This window comes from Neophocaena asiaeorientalis, unplaced genomic scaffold (assembly GCF_003031525.2).
Source record: "Neophocaena asiaeorientalis asiaeorientalis breed wild unplaced genomic scaffold, Neophocaena_asiaeorientalis_V1.1 scaffold134, whole genome shotgun sequence".
In the NCBI taxonomy this organism is placed as follows: domain Eukaryota; kingdom Metazoa; phylum Chordata; class Mammalia; order Artiodactyla; family Phocoenidae; genus Neophocaena; species Neophocaena asiaeorientalis.
Window position 1 is genome coordinate 7,562,174 of NW_020185339.1, and position 20,409 is coordinate 7,582,582.

At 40.1% G+C, this 20,409-nt stretch overlaps 1 protein-coding gene across 10 annotated transcripts in view; it reads right to left on the minus strand.

Moving 5' to 3' along the window:
* The window catches only part of ZDHHC17 (zDHHC palmitoyltransferase 17), a 232,166-nt gene that overhangs the window by 98,738 nt on the left and 113,019 nt on the right, over positions 1 to 20,409 (minus strand). The window contains exon 1 of one of the 10 annotated variants that reach the window (XM_024736491.1): positions 1,953 to 2,094. The exons of the other annotated variants lie outside the window; for them this stretch is intronic. Coding sequence (XP_024592259.1) covers positions 1,953 to 2,045 — 93 coding nt within the window. The 5' untranslated portion in view covers positions 2,046 to 2,094. Of the gene's footprint in view, positions 1 to 1,952; positions 2,095 to 20,409 lie in introns of those variants that run through there. 10 annotated transcript variants of the gene reach the window in all.

The following is a 20,409-nucleotide window of genomic DNA, read 5'->3' on the forward strand; positions in this document are numbered from 1 at the left end:
GGTTTGCTAGGTTTCTTTCCAAGGGAGTAGGAAGACACCGCTTACTTTAACAACAAAAATGAATATATTATCTCACTTAATCCTTAGCTTATTCGTTATTATTATTTCATCCCATTATTATAAATCATGAAGCCAAAACTCAGGGAAGTAGCTTGCCCAAGAATGCACAGCAAGAAAGCAGCAGAACTATACCAGGTCTGTACCAGGTGCGAATGCAAAACTAACCACAGCAAAAATTCAGAAAGACCTTAGGCCTGGTAGTTATGAGCTTAAGACTCAAAACACCTAAACTAAGTGGACCTTGTATTTGTCAAGCAAAAAGGAATGGTAGATATCATCTACTTCAACTTCCACTTTCAATGATGAGGAAGTTGATTTTCTAGTAATAGTCTATTAAATGGCAACCTGAAGACTGGTCTCTAAATTCCAAGCCTACAGGCCATTACAATATACCAAGCAATTTCTGGATTTGTTGCCTGTTGAAATTATTCCTAAAGTACCAAACAATGAACTATTTCACAAAGCAAAGGTTTATGAAGAGAGAAGAGTTATGTTATAGAATCAATATTTAAGTATTTAAAATACTTTCACAGGAGTAGATGAATAGAAATATTCCTTAGCAACATTTTCAATGCATCATCTGAAAACTTTGTCTATTTCTTGATATATTTTTAGGGCCTAAAGTGTGAACTAAAAGAGAGATGTCTCCGATGCCAATTCTGAGAGTTTTTTTTTTACCACTTTGGTCAAAAAAAAAAAAAAGTTTAGTTTTACTGTAGAACTCTGTTTGTCAGAAATCCAAAGTAGCCTTTTCATTGAGAGTGGCCCAGGTATATTCCTAAGGAACTGTGCCACTGTTTTTGATAAGTCAAAGTGATGAATGAGAAGGTGATGAGTATTAACATATAACATGGGTAAGTGCTTGTATTTATATTATACTAAGTAATATAAGCATGGTATAATCCCAACTCCAGAAATAAACGGAATCATTCTAATACAAGATAACCAGGTAGAGACTTCCATGTTTGTTCACCCTACAACACAAAGATTGTCTTCAACCCTTAAGCTCATAAAAACCACAGGAGTTCTTCAGCAAGCTTTGCTGCTGCCCTCCGCACATCACTGTGGATCATTAAAAACCGGAATGCATCAAGAATTGCTTCCAGGCCTGAACTACCACTAGCTCGGCTATAAACTAACAGAATGCTACTGATCTTGGAGAGGGGCACTGTTTACTTACAGGTGAAGATACTCATGTGATGGGAAACGTGTTGCACTGTCCTCCTCTGGCTCCCGCCCCCCCCCCGAAAAAACACGGTACTTTGACAAGCTAATGTGAGCGTGGGTCTATTCCCAAAAGTTTTGACCTCTCTTTTAATCGCTTAAGGACAAACGCTCAAAGAAGGACATCCGACACAAGGGGCCCCGAGGTGCTGCCTACTGCATCACGGGAAGGACATCACTTTGGCCAAAAAACTGTGTTCGTCCCCTACACTCCCCCCCAGTGAGCCAAATGGGAGAAATAGATAACCGTCATTCACTCTGGCGAAGGAAAAGAGAAGAAATCAAACCCACACGCGCTTCCTTCTCGCCCCGAGAGGCTTGGAGCAGGACTAGAGCTTAACGTGCGGTTCCAAACAAGCACCAGGCCCCCGCCGCCAGTGCACCCGCGAGTAGCGCGGCGACAGAGTAGAACCGTCAACATCTCCACCTCTGTCCTCCAGGCACAGCCAGGGACGGCGTCCCAGAGCCCGCCCCGGCCGGGCCCGCCCCGCTATCTCCTCCCCCGTTATCCGCTCACAGCCGCGCTCGGGCCTGGATTTGCCTCCCCGCCCTCCCCAACTTCCGCGCGTTCCACTACCCCGAACACGCAGGCCACCGCCCCCTGCGAGTCCGGGGGAGAAAGGTTGGAGGATCGCAGGGCTAGGAATGGGCTCGGCGCCGTTTCTCACCTCTGGATGGAGAAGGGGCACGCAGCCCGCTTCGGTCTCGTACTCATCCGGGCCGTCCGCCATCTTGGTGTTAAATCCCTCCTCCCGCTGCATGCCGGGAGAAAGCGTTTCACCCTCGCAGGGTTCGGGCAAGGCGGAGGGCGAGCGCGAGGGCGAGCTCGAGCCCCGACGGAGGCAACGCGGCCGCCTCCTCCTCCTCCTTCCCTTTCCCCCGTGACGCCCCCTCTGCCCCCTCCCCCCTCGGGGCGCACGGGTCGCTGCGCGCGTGCGCGCGTGCCGGGCCGGCCCGAGCGGGAGCGCGCTCTGCTGCACTGCGCCGGGGCAGGCGGGCGGAAGGCTCTGGGCGTGGGCGCTGCCACTCGCAAGCGGGCCCGCGCCCCAGGCAGCTGTGCGCCTCTGGCTACCCCGGGGAGTCGGCTGCTGGGCATCCGGGTAGTTAACGTGAGAAACCAAGCGGCGGCACGAGAACGAAAGCAGGGCTCCGGAGAGGCGCAGCCGAGATTCGGGATCCCCGGCAGTCGGGGCGGCCAAGCCCGCAAACCCCACTGTCCCGATACGAGACCCCCGGGACCGCTTCTCAGAGACCCGGAGTGGAACCATCACTTCGCTCCAGGTACTAGGTTTTGGGCTCTCAGGCTTGAATCCAAATGTGCATCGCTCCAGAAGACGAAACACGCACCCCTTTCTCCGCATTCAAAAAGGCCATCCCGCAATTTATGCCTCCGGGGGGCGCCCGGGAAAACACGGATAAAGCTCGGGATTTCCTCCTGGAGAAGCCTGTTAAAAATGATCGCAACCTGCCCTCATTGGTCTTGAATTAAGAGTAACCACGTTAAGAACGTACGCCCTCAAAGCCCGCACGCCCCCATCTGCTACATTTTAATGTAATCCAGGAATTCAGAACCGAAGTCATTTAAGCTGAATTCGCTGAAATGAGAACCAGATAAAATGACTAAAGCCATTATTAAACGGATACTAGGGCTGCATGGGGGGTGGAGGGGATTGCTTTCTAGAAATGTGCTGATGCGACTGTTATAGAAAGCATTTATCTTTGTTTTTAGCTATTAAAAATCGAAAATCCAATCTGCTCAGAGGACGATGTAGCAAAAATCGTGGAACATCTAGTAGAGATCCTGATACTAACCTGTCTCGTGTTAAAGCCAAACTGGAAGAAGCCTGCAATCCGATAACATCAGATTTATTTGTAAATCAAGAGGAAGGGCACTCCAGAGGAAGCTTGGATACCACTGGAAAAGGGAGGAGAAAGAGTCTTTTGTAAAGTTTAGGTTCCCGCCAAAGGACTCTAGGTCTAGGGAGAGCAGGGATCAGTTCTGGATTGGATGCTGTTTCAGAGGCGGGATTAGGAAAAGAGGATTAACCAGGGATTGGATGCTGTCGTGAGGAGAGGGCCCGTTCAGTAATTGGGTAGTCTAGTAATAAACGAAAATAGTAAAGTGGATCTGGGCATCACTGGCAAGAGAACAGTATCACTCAAGGAGGGGTAGATATGGCATTTGACAGATGCTGCATCGCAGGGGGGAAAAAGTAGCTTCCCTGTTAACTTTGTGGCTGGCTATGTCTGTGTTCCAGCACTGTTGCTTTTTCTCAGACTGAAATGAGAAAAAGCATTTTTCTCAGACTGAAATGAGAAAAAGCAACATTTTCATTCTTTTGGTCCTGGCCCAAACCAAGAATTTTGGTTTTGACTCTTCCACCCAGTATGCAGAACTAGTCAGAATTAGGGTTCTGCCTTTGGAGCTCCAAACTGCTTTCAGACACCTTTTAACATGGACAGAAATAATTTTCGCTTCAACAATTCAGTCTTCATCTTGCCCCTCCTTACCCTATGTCACTGGTGTAGATAAAATCAAATTAGAGAATTAAGGGGAATATGTGGAATTTGACATGTTTTTAATTTAGGGATGTGGTGCTGTTACCGACCCCGTGTCCTTGGACCCTTTAATCAATAGAAATTGATAAGAGGCCAGATAAGAAATTCAGGTAAGGCTTTTACTGGGACTTGTGCTGCATGCAGCACGAGGGAATGAAACCAAGTAACAGGTGCCCTTGCTTGCTCCAAGGAGGGCAGGCTGGTTCCTTCAATGGGATGACTGGTAGGGGCCTATTGGTGGGTTGGGCTGGAGGTGGGGTGCTTAGGTGGTCTGGCCAGCCCCTTGGTGCTACTGTGTGCAGGGATTTGGGGAAATACCATGCCTTTGCTCCCCACACCTCCAAAACGGCAGCTAGTTTATGACCTTTTTGTATCTTATTGTTGATAATTGCCCTAACTGCATGCGTGTAGTTATTTTAAGTCCCTTATAGTTTCTTTGTCATCTGCCTTCTTTTAACCAGCTGTTGATTTTTGTGTGTGTGTGTGTGTGGTTGTACATATAGATCAAGTAACACCCTAGTGGATGCTCATTTAACTTGCCCTGAGACACACCATGGTCTATTAGTCATTATAACAGAGCCCTGTGGGTGAAGATATTCTGGTTGCCATTCTGGCCTTGCATTATCACAATTATGTACACTTCCTTCTGTTGGTCAGGTACTACCATCTGGCCTCTGCTATTTTGTGTTCTTATCAATCGAATTAATATTAAGGAGCCCAGTCCCATAGCAGCATCTCTTACTGTCACCTACAGTGGATAAATACCACTGAGCTTCTCAAAGATGCCAGTGGTACCCTCACCACTGTATTTCTTACTGCCTTGGAGATAGGTGTGTCCACTGGGCTCTTACAAGAGACATAGTCAGATGGTGGGTTCTCAGGTATAATATTATACATTTGTTCTTACATTCTAACCTCCCAGAGCCTTCTGACACCTTCCTCAAGGAAGTCAAGGCACTTCTAGAATCTCTCCTTCATTTGCTATAGGCCTTCATCCTATCTAAGCTTTAAGGAGCCATCCCAGCAATATATTAGAACTAGCTCCATGTGTCCTTGCTATGTCATGAAACTCCAGGTGTTTTTCAATGTTAGTTAATTCTCTTCTGTCCACACTTGCCTTCACTGGTCCAACACTTTCAGGATTCACTCCTCAGTTCCTTCAGGTAAATAAATATTAACCAGGTCTTACAGATCTTTGTTTATGTGTCTATTGCTTCATACAGGTTTTTGCAGGGGCTCCAGAAAAGGTAGGCTATTCTTAAACAGAGCAGAGGAAGCTACTTGTACCAACACAGATTTCAGAAGACATTTTGACATTTCTCAGGCTTGTTCATCTAAATGCTACTGTTGCAAGTCTCAGGTTTCCAGTTATTCCCTTTTAGGTCCCTGCCTTTGGCATAGAAGACTTGTCAAGACAGTATTTCAGTCTCCTTTGTAGCTATGCTACCTTACAACTCAATCCTGGGTCTGATTGTGAGCACAGTTTGCTCTGTGGATACAAAAGATAAACACCTCTTTAAATACTGCCTTGGATGCTTTCTGGTTTTCACAGCCTGCCTAGACTTGAAAGTTGGTAACTTGAGCCTGTCCCTTCTTTTTTTTTCTTTCTTTCCTTTTTCTTTTTCTTTTTTTTTAAGTTTTCATGAGCCCTTAACAAAAATAAGCCAATCCACAGGTCTTATAATTACCATTGCCTTCCAGCTGTTCAAGGGTTATCCTTAGTTCATAAACAAATGCTTGACCTTCTACCTATAATTCATCCCAGTCATCTACCAGTAAAAGTCTTAGTGATGCTGATTCAGGCCAGGGGTTATCACCACCCACACTTTGCACCAAAAGTGCAAGTGTCTGGCGAGGGATTCAGTTCCAGAATCCTTTTCTGGGTGTCTGCTTTCTAGGTCTACTCCTGAGATCAAATGTCTTATCTTGGGTTCCCTCGAAAGGTAGAGTCTGAGACAAGGGTTTAGATGCCGTTGGTTTGCTTTGGAAGTAATTCCAAGAGACAGGAGTGTGAGTATGGAGAAGAATGGTAAATAGAAGGAAAGAAAGCCAATCCAAGCATGCATTTTTGAGCTGGTCACCACTGTGGGTACCAAGAGCTTTGTCCTGATGAGAGCCTTTGAAGAACTGTGTAATTGTGCCTCAGAATTGTCAGAACTGACTGACACAGAATCAGTTGATGATTGATTCACTGGCTCTACCCCTCAGTGGTTTCTCCAGTGAGTGTCAGCACTTTCCAGTCTGTGCCTGTGCCAGAATAGCTGGATGGGCTTCTGCAGGCATCCCAGGTGGTGGTGGCAGAGAATTCCTACTGCAAAGTAGGAGATGCTCCATGCAATTGAGGCAAGGCTGTGGCAGAGCATAGTTGGCTGCAACAGCAATGGTTGGAGCAAAAAGGTAAGCCAAGAAAATATGAAGAATGAATAAAACATGTCTACGCACATGTACATCTGACTTGTGATAATCAGACTACGTCAAAGTTATTTCTCTGCGTGCCTGTCACCACTCCTAGATGCTAAGTACTTTAAAAATAGGGACATGGAATAAATTGGCATTATGTGTCTCCTGAAATGATGCATTGAGAAGAACACAATGTCGCTTCTGTGTTATTCCTACCAAAAGTCATATCCTGAATCTAATTGTGAATAAACATCTGACAAACCCAAACTAAGGGACATTCTACAAAATTTATGGCCTGTACTCCTAAAAAAATGTCAATGTCATGAAAGACAAAGGAAGAGTGAGGAATTATTCCAAATTAAATAAAAATTGAATGCAACGTATGATCCAGAATTTTGTTTTCCTATAGCAGACACTTATTGGAACAATTGTCAAAATTTGAATACAATCCATATAGTAGACAATCCTTTTGCATCAATGCTAATTTCCTTATTTTAATCATTGTTCTATGGTTATATAAAAGAATGTTCTTGTTTTTAGGAAATATATGCTGAAGTATTTAAGAATAATGGAACATCATGGCTGAAAGTCTCCAAGAGAAATGATAATAAAATGTAAATATTTGAGGAATCTGAGTGAAGGATTTGTAGAAATTCTTTATTCACTTATTGTAACAAAGGTCTGAAATTATGTCAAAATAAAAAATTTTAATTTTAAACAAAATAAATAGATATATATATATTCACATATATGCATATATGTGCATGTGTAATTAATTAATTAATTATCAAGCACCTAGTACAATGCCTGCTGTCATATAGTAGGTTTTCAGTAAATGTAGAAATCAGGAGAGGAGTGCTCTGAAACAAACCAAGGACAGGTTTCTAGGTGATCTAGCACTTCCTTTTCCCATGATGATAATTCAGGGCACTGTGCTTAGGATTTAAGCTCTTTCACTCTAAGCTATCATATAGTTACCAAGTACAAACTGTACTTTAAAAGTGTACCTTGATTTAACATTTAAGGAGGAAGTTATACTGATTCTCTACAATCTTTTTTAGAGGACAGAATCAGAAAGAATACTTCCTAACTCAACCAAGTGGGATTTATCCCAGCCACACAGGCTGATTCAATGGAAATCAATTAACATAATCCATCACATCAATAGGCTAAAAAAGAAAAATAAAATGATCATATCAATAGATGCGGAAGAAGCATTTGACAAAATCTAATACCCATTCATCATAAAAACTCTCAGTAAATTAGAAATAAATGGGAACATCCTCAACTTGATTTTAAAAATGAAAAACAGGGGCTTCCCTGGTGGTGCAGTGGTTGAGAGTCCGCCTGCCGCTGCAGGGGACGCGGGTTCGTGACCCGCTAATCTACAGCTAACATCACACTTAGTGGTGAGAAACTAGAAGCTTTCCCACTAAAATCAGGAATAAGGCAAGGATATTCCCTCTCATTGCTCCTTTCAGCACCATACTGGAAGTACTAGTTAATGCCATAAGAGAAGAAAATTTAATAAAAGGTATACAGATTGAGAAGGAAGAAATTAAACTGTCTTTGTTTGCAGATGGTGTGATCATCTATGTAGAAAATCTAAGAGATGTGACAAAAAAAATCCTGGAGCTAATAATTGATTATAGCAAGTTTGCAGGATACAAGATTAATACACATAAGTCAATTGCTTTCCTGTATACTAGCAGTGAACAAGTGGAATTTGAAATTAAGAACACAATGCAATTTACAAAAATGAAATAACTGGTATAAATCTAACAAAATATGTACAGGATCTGTATGAGGAAAACTGTAAAACTCTTAAGAACCAAATTAAAGAACTAAATAAATGGAGAGGTATTCCATGTTCATAGATAGGAAGAGTCAATATTGTTCTTCCCAGCTTGATATATAAATCCAAGGCAATCCCAATCAAAATCCCAGAAAGTTATTCTGTGGATATTGACAAAATGATTCTAAAGCATATATGGAGAGGCAAAAAACAGAATAGTCAACAAATATTGAAAGAAAATAACAAAGGTCAAGGATGACACTACCCAATTTAAGACTAACTATACAGCTATAGTAATCAGGACAGTGTGTTATTGGTGAAAGACTAGACAAATAGATCAATGGAACAAAATAGAAAGCCCAGAAATAGACCCTGGTATAGATAGTGAACTTATCTGACAAATGAGATAAGGCATTACAATAGAGCAAAGATAGTGTTTTCAACAAATGGTGCTGGAACAACTGGACATCCACATGCACACAAAAAAAGTGACTCTAGACATAGACCTTAAACCCTTCACAAAGATTAACTCAAAATGGATGACAGATCTAAATGCAAACTATAAAAACTTCTAGAAGATACTATAGGAAAAAACCTAGATGACCTTGCTTATGGTGATGACTTTCTAGATACAACACCAAAGGGATGATCCATGAAAGAAATAATGGATAAGCTAGGCTTATTAAAACTTAAAAGCTTCTGCTCTGCAAAAAACAATGTCACAAGCATGAGAGTACAAGCCACAGACTGGGAGAAAATATTTGCAAAAGACACATCTGTTAAAGGACTTATCCAAATTATACAAAGAACGCTTAAAATTCAACAATAAGAAAACAAACAACCTGATTAAAAATAGGCCACAGTCTGAACAGACACATTACCAGAGAAGATATACAGATGACAAATAAGTTTATGAAAAGCTGCTCCACAACACATGTCATCAGGGAAACGCAAATTAAAACGAGACTCCACTATATACCTATTAAAAAGGTCAAAATCTGGAACACTGACAACACCTAATGCTGGCCATGATGTGGAGGAGCAGCAGGAACTCTCATGCATTGCTGGTGGGAATGCAAAATGGGACAGCCACTTTGGAAGGCAGTTTGGCAGCTTCATCCGAAATGAACTATACTCATACCATAAGATCCAGCAATCATGCTTGTTGGTAGTTACCCAAAGGAGTTGAAATTTTATGTCCACACATAAAAACCTGCATATGGATGTTTATAGAAGCTTTATTCTTTACTGCCAAAACTTGGAAGGAACCAAGGTGTCCTTCAGTAGGTGAATGGACAAATTGTGGTACATACAATGGAGTATTATTCAGTGTCAAAAAAAAATGAGCCAACAAGCCATTAAACGACATGGAGGAGACTTAAATGCATATTACTCAGTGAAAGAAGTCTTTTTTTTTTTTTTGCGGTACGCGGGCCTCTCAACTGTTGTGGCCTCTCCTGTTGCGGAGCACAGGCTCCCGACGCGCAGACTCAGCGGCCATGGCTCACGGGCCCACACACTCCGCGGAATGTGGGATCTTCCCAGGCCGGGGCACGAACCCGTGTCCCCCGCATCGGCAGACGGACTCCCAACCACCACGCCACCAGGGAAGCCCAAAGAAGCCAATTTTAAAAGGCTACTTATCGGCAACTATACTGCAATAAAAATTAATTTTAAAATAACAAAATAAAATAAAAAATAAAGGCTACATATTGTATGATTCTAAATATATGACATTCTGGAAAAGGCAAAACTATGGAGACAATAAAAAGATCGGTGGTTGTCCAGGGTTCGGGGGTGGGTACAGGTGAGGAAAGAGTAGGCAAAGCCCAGGGAATGTTTAGGGCATTGAAAATTCTCTATGATACTATAATGGAGGATACATGTCATTAACATTTGTCCAAACCCATAGAACGTACAATGCCAAGAATGAACTGTACTGTAAACTATGGACTTTGGCTGATAATGATGTGTCAATGTAGGTTCATTAATTGTAACAAATGTACCACTCTAATGGGGAATGTTGGTAATGGGGGAGGCTACGCATGTGTGAAGGCAGGGGGTACATGAGAAATCTGTGTACCTTTCCCTCAATTTTGTTGTGAACCTAAAATTGCTCTTTAAATATTAAAAAAAAGTGCATTGAGTCAATGAACAATTAGGATTAGGTAGCCATTAATAAAAATATAAAGATTACATTCTTGGGCAAGTACAAATGAAATAAATGAAATATGAAATGTGACTTTGTGAAAAGGTAAAAAATTACATATATTCCAGAATTTACTATAGTGATTATATGTAGAAAGAGAACAAAAATAGTCCAAGAAAAGAAGGAATTAGTTTAAGTAAAGGGGATAAAGATGCATTCTCTGGAAATGACCTTAATAATAAATTTTTATAAAATGAAAAGAAGGGCTTCCCTAGTGGCGCAGTGGTTGAGAGTCCGCCTGCCGATGCAGGGGACACGGGTTCGTGCCCCGGTCTGGGAAGATCCCACATGCCGCGGAGCAGCTGGGCCCGTGAGCCATGGCCGCTGAGTCTGTGCATCCGGAGCCTGTGCTCCGCAATGGGAGAGGCCACAACAGTGAGAGGCCCGCGTACCGCCAAAAAATAAAAAATAAAAAAATAATAAAAAAAATAGGGATGATGTCTTATCCATCTTTATATTCTCAGCCATCTCTTCTACCTTGTAGGGAGAGCCTGCCTGAGAAGGAGCCCAAGCAGAGAAAAGCAGGCAAGAGCTGGAGGATAAGGCACAGCCCTTTAGAATCAGCCGTGAACTCACTGACACTAGAACATTGTTAATCTCTCAACTTTCTTTTACATAAACCGGTGAATTCTCCTTTAGCCTGAACTAGTTTGAGTCAGGCTCCTGCACTTGCAACCAAAAACAACCACCACCAAACAAACTAAAACTAAAGCAGTTGGTTTGTCCTACTCAGGGGCTTCCCTATGTTGGAGATCTACTTACCTTGAATTGAAACAAAGATAAATAGGTCCTTTGCTTAATCTTTGTGTGGCAAACAGTATTCGAATTCACACCAGTGCTGGTGATTTTCTCCTTTGCATTTGACTACTGCTCCTGTTTCTTTCCCAGCTGCACTTGAGATCTGGGCCAACCCCAGCTTTTTAATTTCACACATGGCATAATCATGTAGTTTCTTACCTCCTTCTTACATAACCTCTGAAAAGCTGTTTTCTGTGCTATTGGCACTGAGCCAGCCCATCCTCTATGACTTTTATATTTTTGAGCCTCATGGTTACAATAAAACATGTCATTGTGCAGCTTTTTAAAGAGTATGTGAATGTCTGAGACTATCATTCCTGGGTATGGCGAATGCAAGTAGACACAGATGGACTGGAGAGCTTTTCCCCAAAGTAAAAACCATTATTTCATTATACATGACCCTGGTACCAATATAATTCTAATTTTAATTATAAGCTTTAAAATTTTCAGAGTTTCTTAATATGAAACGCAAAACCATGTACTCTTTCTTAGAAATTATTTGCAATATAAAAATCCAGTCTCAAAAAGAATATAACTCAGAGAAGAAGAAATATGAATGGTTAATACATGTATGAGAAGTGCTAGATCTCATCCACGATTAAAGAAATGCATATCAAAATAACAATGCTGTACCATGTTTCACTAACAGATTGGCAAAGATTTAAAACAGATGCTCTCAGACACATGCTGTTGGTAAGAACACAGGCTGGCATAACCTTTTTGGATGGCATTTTTGTGGTATCTATGTAAATATCAAGTACATCTAATCTTTGGCCCAGCAATTCCATTTCTAGAAAGTTGCCTTCCAGATACATCACATAAGCATGCAAGAATATACATTACAAAGTCACTTATTGTAACAATGTTTGTAATAGTGAAAATCTAAAATCATTTAAATTGTATTTCAATAGATAAACAGTTAAGTGCATCATAGTACATCTGTACTGTGAAATATCTGGATGACATGGACAGATTGTTACGTGGAAAAAGCTAAATATAAGAGTGTGTGTGCATGTGTGTGTGTGTGTGTGTGTGCGTGTGTGTGTGTGTATACACAGTCATAAGCTCATTTGTGGGGAACAACTGTACATGCTTAAAAATCTGGAATGACACATATCAAACGGTGTGACTTCTGGGAAGTGGAATTTGAGAGCAAAAAATAGGATAATTTCTTTTTATTTCTTAACTCTATTTGCACAGCAAGCATACACTACTTTTTATAATAAAAAAGATTTTTAAATCCAGTCACAATTTTGCATTACTACACAATCCAAAAAACAACAAAAAATACAGTTAAACTCTGTTATAAAATTAAACGGTAATTAAACCATGCCTCTGTGCCAGTCATAGTAGATGGTATTTTAGGATGCTAAGCAATTGAAGTATGAGAGGAAAGTAAATAAAAGTATGTAAAACTGAAATTTAAAGCTCACTTTTTAATCTACACAGATAATATAAGTACTAATACAAATGAACTACTGAATTCAATTTTATGAGAGCAATTTATTGCATGGAATTATATTTTCAGTAGCCAAAAGTGAAGTTACTGCTATCATTTGTCCTCAAGTTCATGTGTCCTCCTACTGCCCTGCCATTGCCATGTCCGGTAGGGCAGTAGGAATTATTTTGCAGGATCAGGGTTGTGGAATTTTCCCTACTTCCTATCCCTGCCCTAGAGAAAGCCAAGTGTTTTGGAATTATGGCCAGGGGCTCTGATATTATGGTATGCCTACAGAGGAAGGCACCAAGTGTTATAGTTGGGGGCAGTTGTTCTTTCCCTGCTTTGTAAGCAGAGCTATGAGAAGTTTAGGAGTTGCTAGAATTTGCTTATGAATAGAAGATTGAACTAAGTGTCCCCAGCTACACCCCTGGGAGGAAACTGGGTAGATAACACAGGAAAGAAAAGGAAGGAAACACTGAGATACTGAGACAAGGTTGCTAGACCAACCCTATCATGGCCTTGCTAAATGGGGCTGGATTTAACAATTTTGTATTAAAGTGTTTCCGTATCTGTTTTCCTATCATGCTAAAAGCACCTGGGTACAACTGGAACAATGATGGCACATAGTAGGTACTTACTAAATATAGATTTGAATAAATAAATGAATCAATGAATAAACATCCAAGACAGAAGAAAGACTCATTAGAGAGTGGCTTCATTAGAGAGCTCCCTAAAGGTAAGGGAGGAAAAAGCAGGTGACGAATGAGAGGGAATGGCAGAAAAGCATGCCGGGAAGAATTAGAAAGGGAATCTTGAGCTCTCTCAATAGTGCAGTATACTTGGGAGGCCTTATTATCCTTGCGTAACATAGGATAACCCAGAGAAATACACAAGCCAACTTAGATAGCTTAAAGCTAAGATAGAATGCCCAGATTTTCGCCAAATAAGAAGGGTCCCAGTGTTTGCAGTAAAGGAGAAATTTGGAGAGTTCCACCCTTGGTAAAACTCCCTTAGAGTTTGTGTAAAATAACTCATGTGACTTGTCTGCTCAGATTCTATTATTCCATACCAATTATGGATTCTATATCATCTATTATCGCAAACCACTGAGCCCCACCTCAACTCCAGAGGCAAATCATATCTAGGAAACTTCAGGACATCCAGGCACTTTCTGGCACACCCAGGAGCAGTATTACTGCAGTGCTACTACTACAAATATTAATACTCTTACTACCACCATACCATCCCCACCATGATCACCATCGTTATCTGAGTGAAATCATCCAATAATAAATCATAACCCTAAAACGTGTCTGGGATCCTAAACAATCAGAATGGCATTTCCTTTCCTCTTCTGGGTGGGGTAACCAGGAGAGAGGTGGGCAGAGAAAGGAGAAATATTCCCTGTAGTTATATCTCTATCTCTGTAGCTATGTCTGTATGATAAGAAATATACTAGGAAAACTTTGAGATTTGAGAGGAGACCTTCAGGAACCAGATAGGTTCTGGAGCTTCAGAAATTCAAACTGGGACTCAGTACCTTCAGGATTTTTTTTCTTGTTCACTCCATCTCTCATGTTTACTTACTTCTGCTTGGATTCGTTCTTTCATTTAACAGATGGGCTATTTCCACTGGCAGAAAAACATATCTGCCAGCAGTCTTGGGCTAATATCATCCCAGTTATCTTTCCCAGAAGAGGATATATTTTTTCAGCTTCATTTTGAATATTTCCAGGGAAAACTCTGAGTGACTTGAGCCATTTACATATCCCTGGACCAATCATTTTGGTCAAGAGGATAGTTTACTCTGATTGGTCCTGCCTGTGTTGCATGTCCACCTTTAGGCCAGGGAATGGGATCCTGTGATTGGCAGCTTCCCAAAACCATATGGGATACATAGTTGGGGGGTGATGCCTTGTACCTGAAGAAGGGGAAGACGTTATTGAAAGAAGGGAAAAGAGATGCTTCAGAGGTCCACAAAAGATAGATCAAAAATAACCAGTTAGCTAGATGGGAAACTAGCTAGTTAGATGACTATATAGATGACAGTTACATGTATTAGTGATCATTATAGGATCTAATATTTGTTCTCACTTTTTCCCAAAAGATGTATTTCTTTATTTTCTCTCCTGTTCAATTATTCAAATGTATTATAAAATCGTTGTCATATAACAAAAAAAGAAAAGAAAAACCTGCTGATATCTTAATTAGAACTGATGACACCTAGACATTTTTCCATTAGACTTGCCATCCAAGTGTATAGCATAGTTTTCCACTTATTCAATCTTCTAAAAAAAATTTGTAGATCATTTATATAATGTAGGTGGGAGATTATTAGCATAATAGTTGACACCAGAACAGTCTTTGATTAGGAAAATACCTTAATAAAGTGAAGGTAGCGCCGCCACGCTCTGTCCCTGAACTGCACATCTCCAGGGAACCCCATTTACACGAACTAAAATGTAAGCAGCCCTGGAGTTATGCAATGAAGCAGATCTGGGATGAATGTGAGAGTGGACAGGAGCCAAAGCAATGAGAAGAGTGTTTAAACTTCTCTGCATGAGAACATTTTGAGTTAGCTCAAATTTTGATTGAGAGAGAGAACAGAAAAGAAGAGAAAAAAGGATGAGAAAGGTGGCAGGACAAAGAGAGAAGCTTATGCGATGGTGGAAGGATGAGTGGTACATGAGTGAGGAAGCCAGTAAGAAAACCTTGACAGCAGTATAAAGAAGGGCCATTTCAGAACAGGAATGGTCTACAAACAATTTTCAGTTGTTTGAAGTGGGATATGCAGGCTGCTGTCTTCAGTAAAATTTCTGCTACTTGATACAATCTTTTTCTACAAGATGATTCTGGAATGGGTAAGGGGAACAGAAAGCATGGGCTATGACCCAGCTTGTGTCACTGTCACAGCAGAGATTTAAAAAAATACACACAAACATGCAGAGAACAGAGGAATTAAAGGCATGGAAATGGGGGGTTTGAGTAAATCATATCTGGAACTCAGGATTATAGAGTGACTGCCCTCCTGCTGACACCTAAATTGCATTCATAATGGCTCTGTACCACTCATTAGCGTTCTATTAAGTATTCTGTGGTTATTTCTTGCCTTTAGAAATGGGACCCTATATTCCATAATATTTTCCTGCCAGTTTTTGCAGTTTACTATAATCTATCTATGTATGTATGTATGTATCTGTCTATCTAAGAATATATGAAATAGGGGCTTCTCTGGTGGCGCAGTGGTTGAGAGTCCGCCTGCCGATGCAGGGGACATGGGTTCGTGCTCTGGTCCAGGAAGATCCCACATGCCGCGGAGCAGCTGGGCCCAATGAACTAAAGTAAAATTTTTTAAATATGTTAGGCCTTTCCTGCTAATCTGGCTTTTATCTGACATAATTTCCCTTTAGACCAAAGAATTTCTTTTACAATTTCTGGTAGTTTAGGTCAGCTGTCAACAAACTCTCTCATCTTTGATCTATCTAAAAATGTCTTCATTTTGTATTTCTTTTTAAGGAATCATTTGGGTATATTGTAGGTTGACTTTTTTCTTTCAGCACTTTAAAGATGTTGTAGTTTGACTATAATATACATATGTGTGCTTTCTTTGTGTTTATCTTGCTTATAGTTTGCTGTGCTTCTTGGTTCTGTGAGTTGATAACTTTAAAAATTTTTGGAGAAGTGTTAGAAAACCCCCCACTATCTCAGCTCTCCTTCTTGGGCTCCAATTACATGCTTTAAATAATTGGTAATATTCCAAAGGGCTCGATTGTTGTAATTTTTTTTAACATCTTTATTGGAGTATAATTGCTTTACATTGTTGTGTTACTTTCTGCTGTATAACAAAGTGAAGCAGCTATGTGCATACATATATCCCCATATCCCCTCCCTCTTGCGTCTCCCTCCACCCTCCTTATCCCACCTCTCTAGGTGGTCGTAAAGCACCCAGCTGATCTCCCTGTGCTATGTGGCTGCTTCCCACTACCTATCTATTTTACATTTGGTAGTGTATATATGTCAATGTTACTCTCTCACTTCGTCCCAGCTTACCCCTCCACCTCCCTGTGTCCTCAAGTCCATTCTCTATGTCTGTGTCTTTATTCCTGTCCTGCCCCTAGGTTCATCAAAACCATTTTTTTTAAAGATTCCATATATATGTGTTAGCATACAGCACTTGTTTTTCTCGTTCTGACTTACTTCACTTTCTATGACAGATTCTAGGTCCATCCACCTCACTACAAATAACTCAATTTTGTTTCTTTTTATGGCTGAGTAATATTCCATTGTATATATGTGCCACATCTTCTTTATCCATTCATCTGTCAATGGACACTTAGGTTGCTTCCAAGTCCTGGCTATTGTAAATAGTGCTGCAATGAATATTGTCGTACATGACTGTTTTTGAATTATGGTTTTCTCAGGGTATATGCCCAGGAGTGGGATTGCTGGGTCACATGGTAGTTCTATTCTTAGTTTTTTAAGGAACCTCCATACTGATCTCCATAGCGGCTTATCAATTTGCATTCACACCAACAGTGCAAGAGGGTACCCTTTTCTCCACACCATCTCCAGCATTTATTGTTTGTGGATTTTTTGATAATGGCCATTCTGACAGGTGTGAGGTTATACCTCATTGTAGTTCTGATTTGCATTTCTCTAATGATTAGTGATGTTGAGCATTCTTTCATGTGTTTGTTGGCAATCTGTATCTCTTCTTTGGAGAAATGTCTATTTAGGTCTTCTAACAAACAAATGTTTGTTTTTTTGATATTGAGCTGTGTGAGCTGCTTGTATATTTTGGAGATTAATCCTTTGTCAGTTGCTTTGTTTGTAAACATTTTCTCCCATTCTGAGGGTTGTCTGTTCATCTTATTTATGGTTTCCTTTGCTGGATAAAGCTTTGAAGTTTCATTAGGTCCCATTTGTTTATTTTTGTTTTTATTTCCATTTCTCTAGGAGGTGGGTCAAAAAGGATCTTGCTGTGATTGATATCAAAGAGTGTTCTTCCTATGTTTTCCTCTAAGAGTTTTACAGTGTCTGACCTTACATTTAGGTCTTTAATCCATTTTCAGTTTATTTTTGTGTACGATGTTAGGAAGCATTCTAATTTCATTCTTTTACATGTAGCTTTCCAGTGTTCCCAGCACCATTTATTGAAGAGGCAGTGTTTTCTCCACTGTATGTTCTTGCCACCTTTGTCATAGATTAGTTGGCCATAGATGCATGGGTTTATCTCTGGGCTTTCTATCCTGTTCCATTGATCTATATTTCTGTTTTTGTGCCAGTACCATACTGTCTTGATTACTGTAGCTTTGTAGTATAGTCTGAAGTCAGGGAGCCTCATTCCTCCAGCTCCATTTCTCTTTCTCAAGATTGTTTTGGCTATTCGGGGTCTTCGTGTTTCCATACAAATTGTAAAATTTTTTGTTCTAGTCCTGTTAAAAACGCCATTGGTAGTTGGATAGGGATTGCACTGAACCTGTACATTGCTTTGGGTAGTATAGTCATTTTCACAATATTGATTCTTCCAATCCAAGAACATGGTATATCTCTCTCTGTCTGTTTGTGTCATCTTTAATTTCTTTCATCAGTGTCTTATAGTTTTCTGCATACAGGCCTTCTGTCTCCCTAGGTAGATTTATTCCTAGGTATTTTATTCTTTTTGTTGCAGTGGTAAATGGGAGTGTTTCCTTAATTTGTCTTTCAGATTTTTCGTCATTAGTATATAGGAATGCAAGAGATTTCTGTGCATTAATTTGTGTCCTGTTACTTTACCAAACTCATTGATTAGCTCTAGTAGTTTTCTGGTAGCATCTTTAAGATTCTCTATGTATAGTATTATGTCATCAGCAAACAGTGGCAGTTTTACTTCTTTTCCAATTTGAATTCCTTTTATTTCTTTTTCTTCTCTGATTGCTGTGGCTAAAACTTCCAAAACTATGTGGAATAATAGTTGTAAGAGTGGGCAACCTTGCCTTCTTCCTGATCTTAGAGGAAATGTTTTTCAACATTGAGAATGATGTTTGCTGTGAATTTGTCATATATGGCCTTTATTATGTTGAAGTAGCTTCCCTCTATGCCTACTTTCTGGAGGGTTTTTATCATAAATGGGTGTTGAATTTTGTCAGAAGCTTTTTCTGCATCTATTGAGATTATCGTATGGTTTTTATCCTTCAGTTCGTTAATACGGTGTATCACATTGATTGATTTGCATATACTGAAGAAACCTTGCATTCCTTGAATAAACCCCACTTGGTCATGGTGTATGATCCTTTTAGTGTGCTGTTGGATTCTGTTTGCTAGTATTTTGTTGAGAATTTTTGCATCTATGTTCATCAGTGATATTGGCCTGTAGTTTTCTTTCTTTCTGACATCTTTGTCTGGTTTTGGTATCAGGGTGATAGTGGCTTCGTAGAATGAGTTTGGGAGTGTTCTTCCCTCCGCTATATTTTGGAAGAGTTTGAGAACGATAGGCATTCGTTGTTCTCTAAATGTTTGATAGAATTCACCTGTGAAGCCATCTGGTCCTGGGCTTTTGTTTGTTGGAAGATTTTTAATCACAGTCTCAATTTCAGTGCTTGTGTTTGGTCTGTTTATATTTTCTATTTCTTCCTGGGTCAGTTTAGGAAGGTTGTGCGTGCTTAAGAATTTGTCCATTTCTTCCAGGTTGTCCATTTTATTGGCATAGAGTTGCTTATAATAATCTCTAATGATCCTTTGTATTTCTGCAGTGTCAGTTCTTACTTCTCCTTTTTCATTTCTAATTCTATTGATTTGAGTCCTCTCTCCTTTTTTCTTGATAAGTCTGGCTAACAGTTTATCAATTTTGTTTATCTTCTCAAAGAACCAGCTTTTAGTTTTATTGATCTTTGCTATCATTTCCTTCATTTCTTTTTCACTTATTTCTGTTCTGATCTGTATGATTTCTTTCCTTCTGCTAACTTTGGGGTTTTTTTGTTCTTCTTTCTCTAATTGCTTTAGGTGTAAGGTTAGGTTGTTTATCTGAGATGTGTCTTGTTTCTTGAGGTAGGTTGTATTGCTATAAACTTCCCTGTTAGAACTGCTTTTGCTGCATCCCATAGGTTTTGGGTCGTCGTGTTTTCATTGTCATTTGTTTATAGGTATTTTTTGATTTCCTCTTTGATTTCTTGAATGACCTCTTGGTTATTAAGTAATGTATTGTTTAGCCTCCATGTTTTTGTATTTTTTACAGATTTTTTTCCTGTAATTGATATATAGTCTCATAGCGTTGTGGTCAGAAAAGATACTTCATACAATTTCAATTTTTTTTAATTTACCAAGGCTCGATTTGGGGCCCAAGATATGATCTATCCTGGAGAATGTTCCATGAGCACTTTAAAAGAAAGTGTATTCTGTTGCTTTTGGATGGAATGCCCTATAAATATCAGTTGAGTCCATCTTGTTTAATGTGTCATTTAAAGCTTGTGTTTCCTTATTTATTTTCACTTTTGATGATCTGTCCATTGGTGAAAGTGGGGTGTTAAAGTCCCCTACTATGATTGTGTTACTGTCAATTTCCCTTTTTATGGCTGTTAGCATTTGCCTTATGTATTGATGTGCCTCTATGTTGGGTGCCTAAATATTTACAATTGTTATATCACCTTCTCGGATTGATCCCTTGATCATTATGTAATGTCCTTCTTTGTGTCTTATAATAGTCTTTGTTTTAAAGTCTGATATAAGAATTGCCACTCCAGCTTTCTTTTGATTTCCGTTTGTGTGGAATATCTTTTTCCATCCCCTCACTTTCAGTCTGTATGTTTCCCTAGGTCTGAAGTGGGTCCATTTTACAGCATATGTATGGGTCTTGCTTTTGTATCCATTCAGCAAGTCTATGTCTTTTGCTTGGAGCATTTAATCCATTTTCATTTAAGGTAATTATCAATATGTATCTTCCTATGA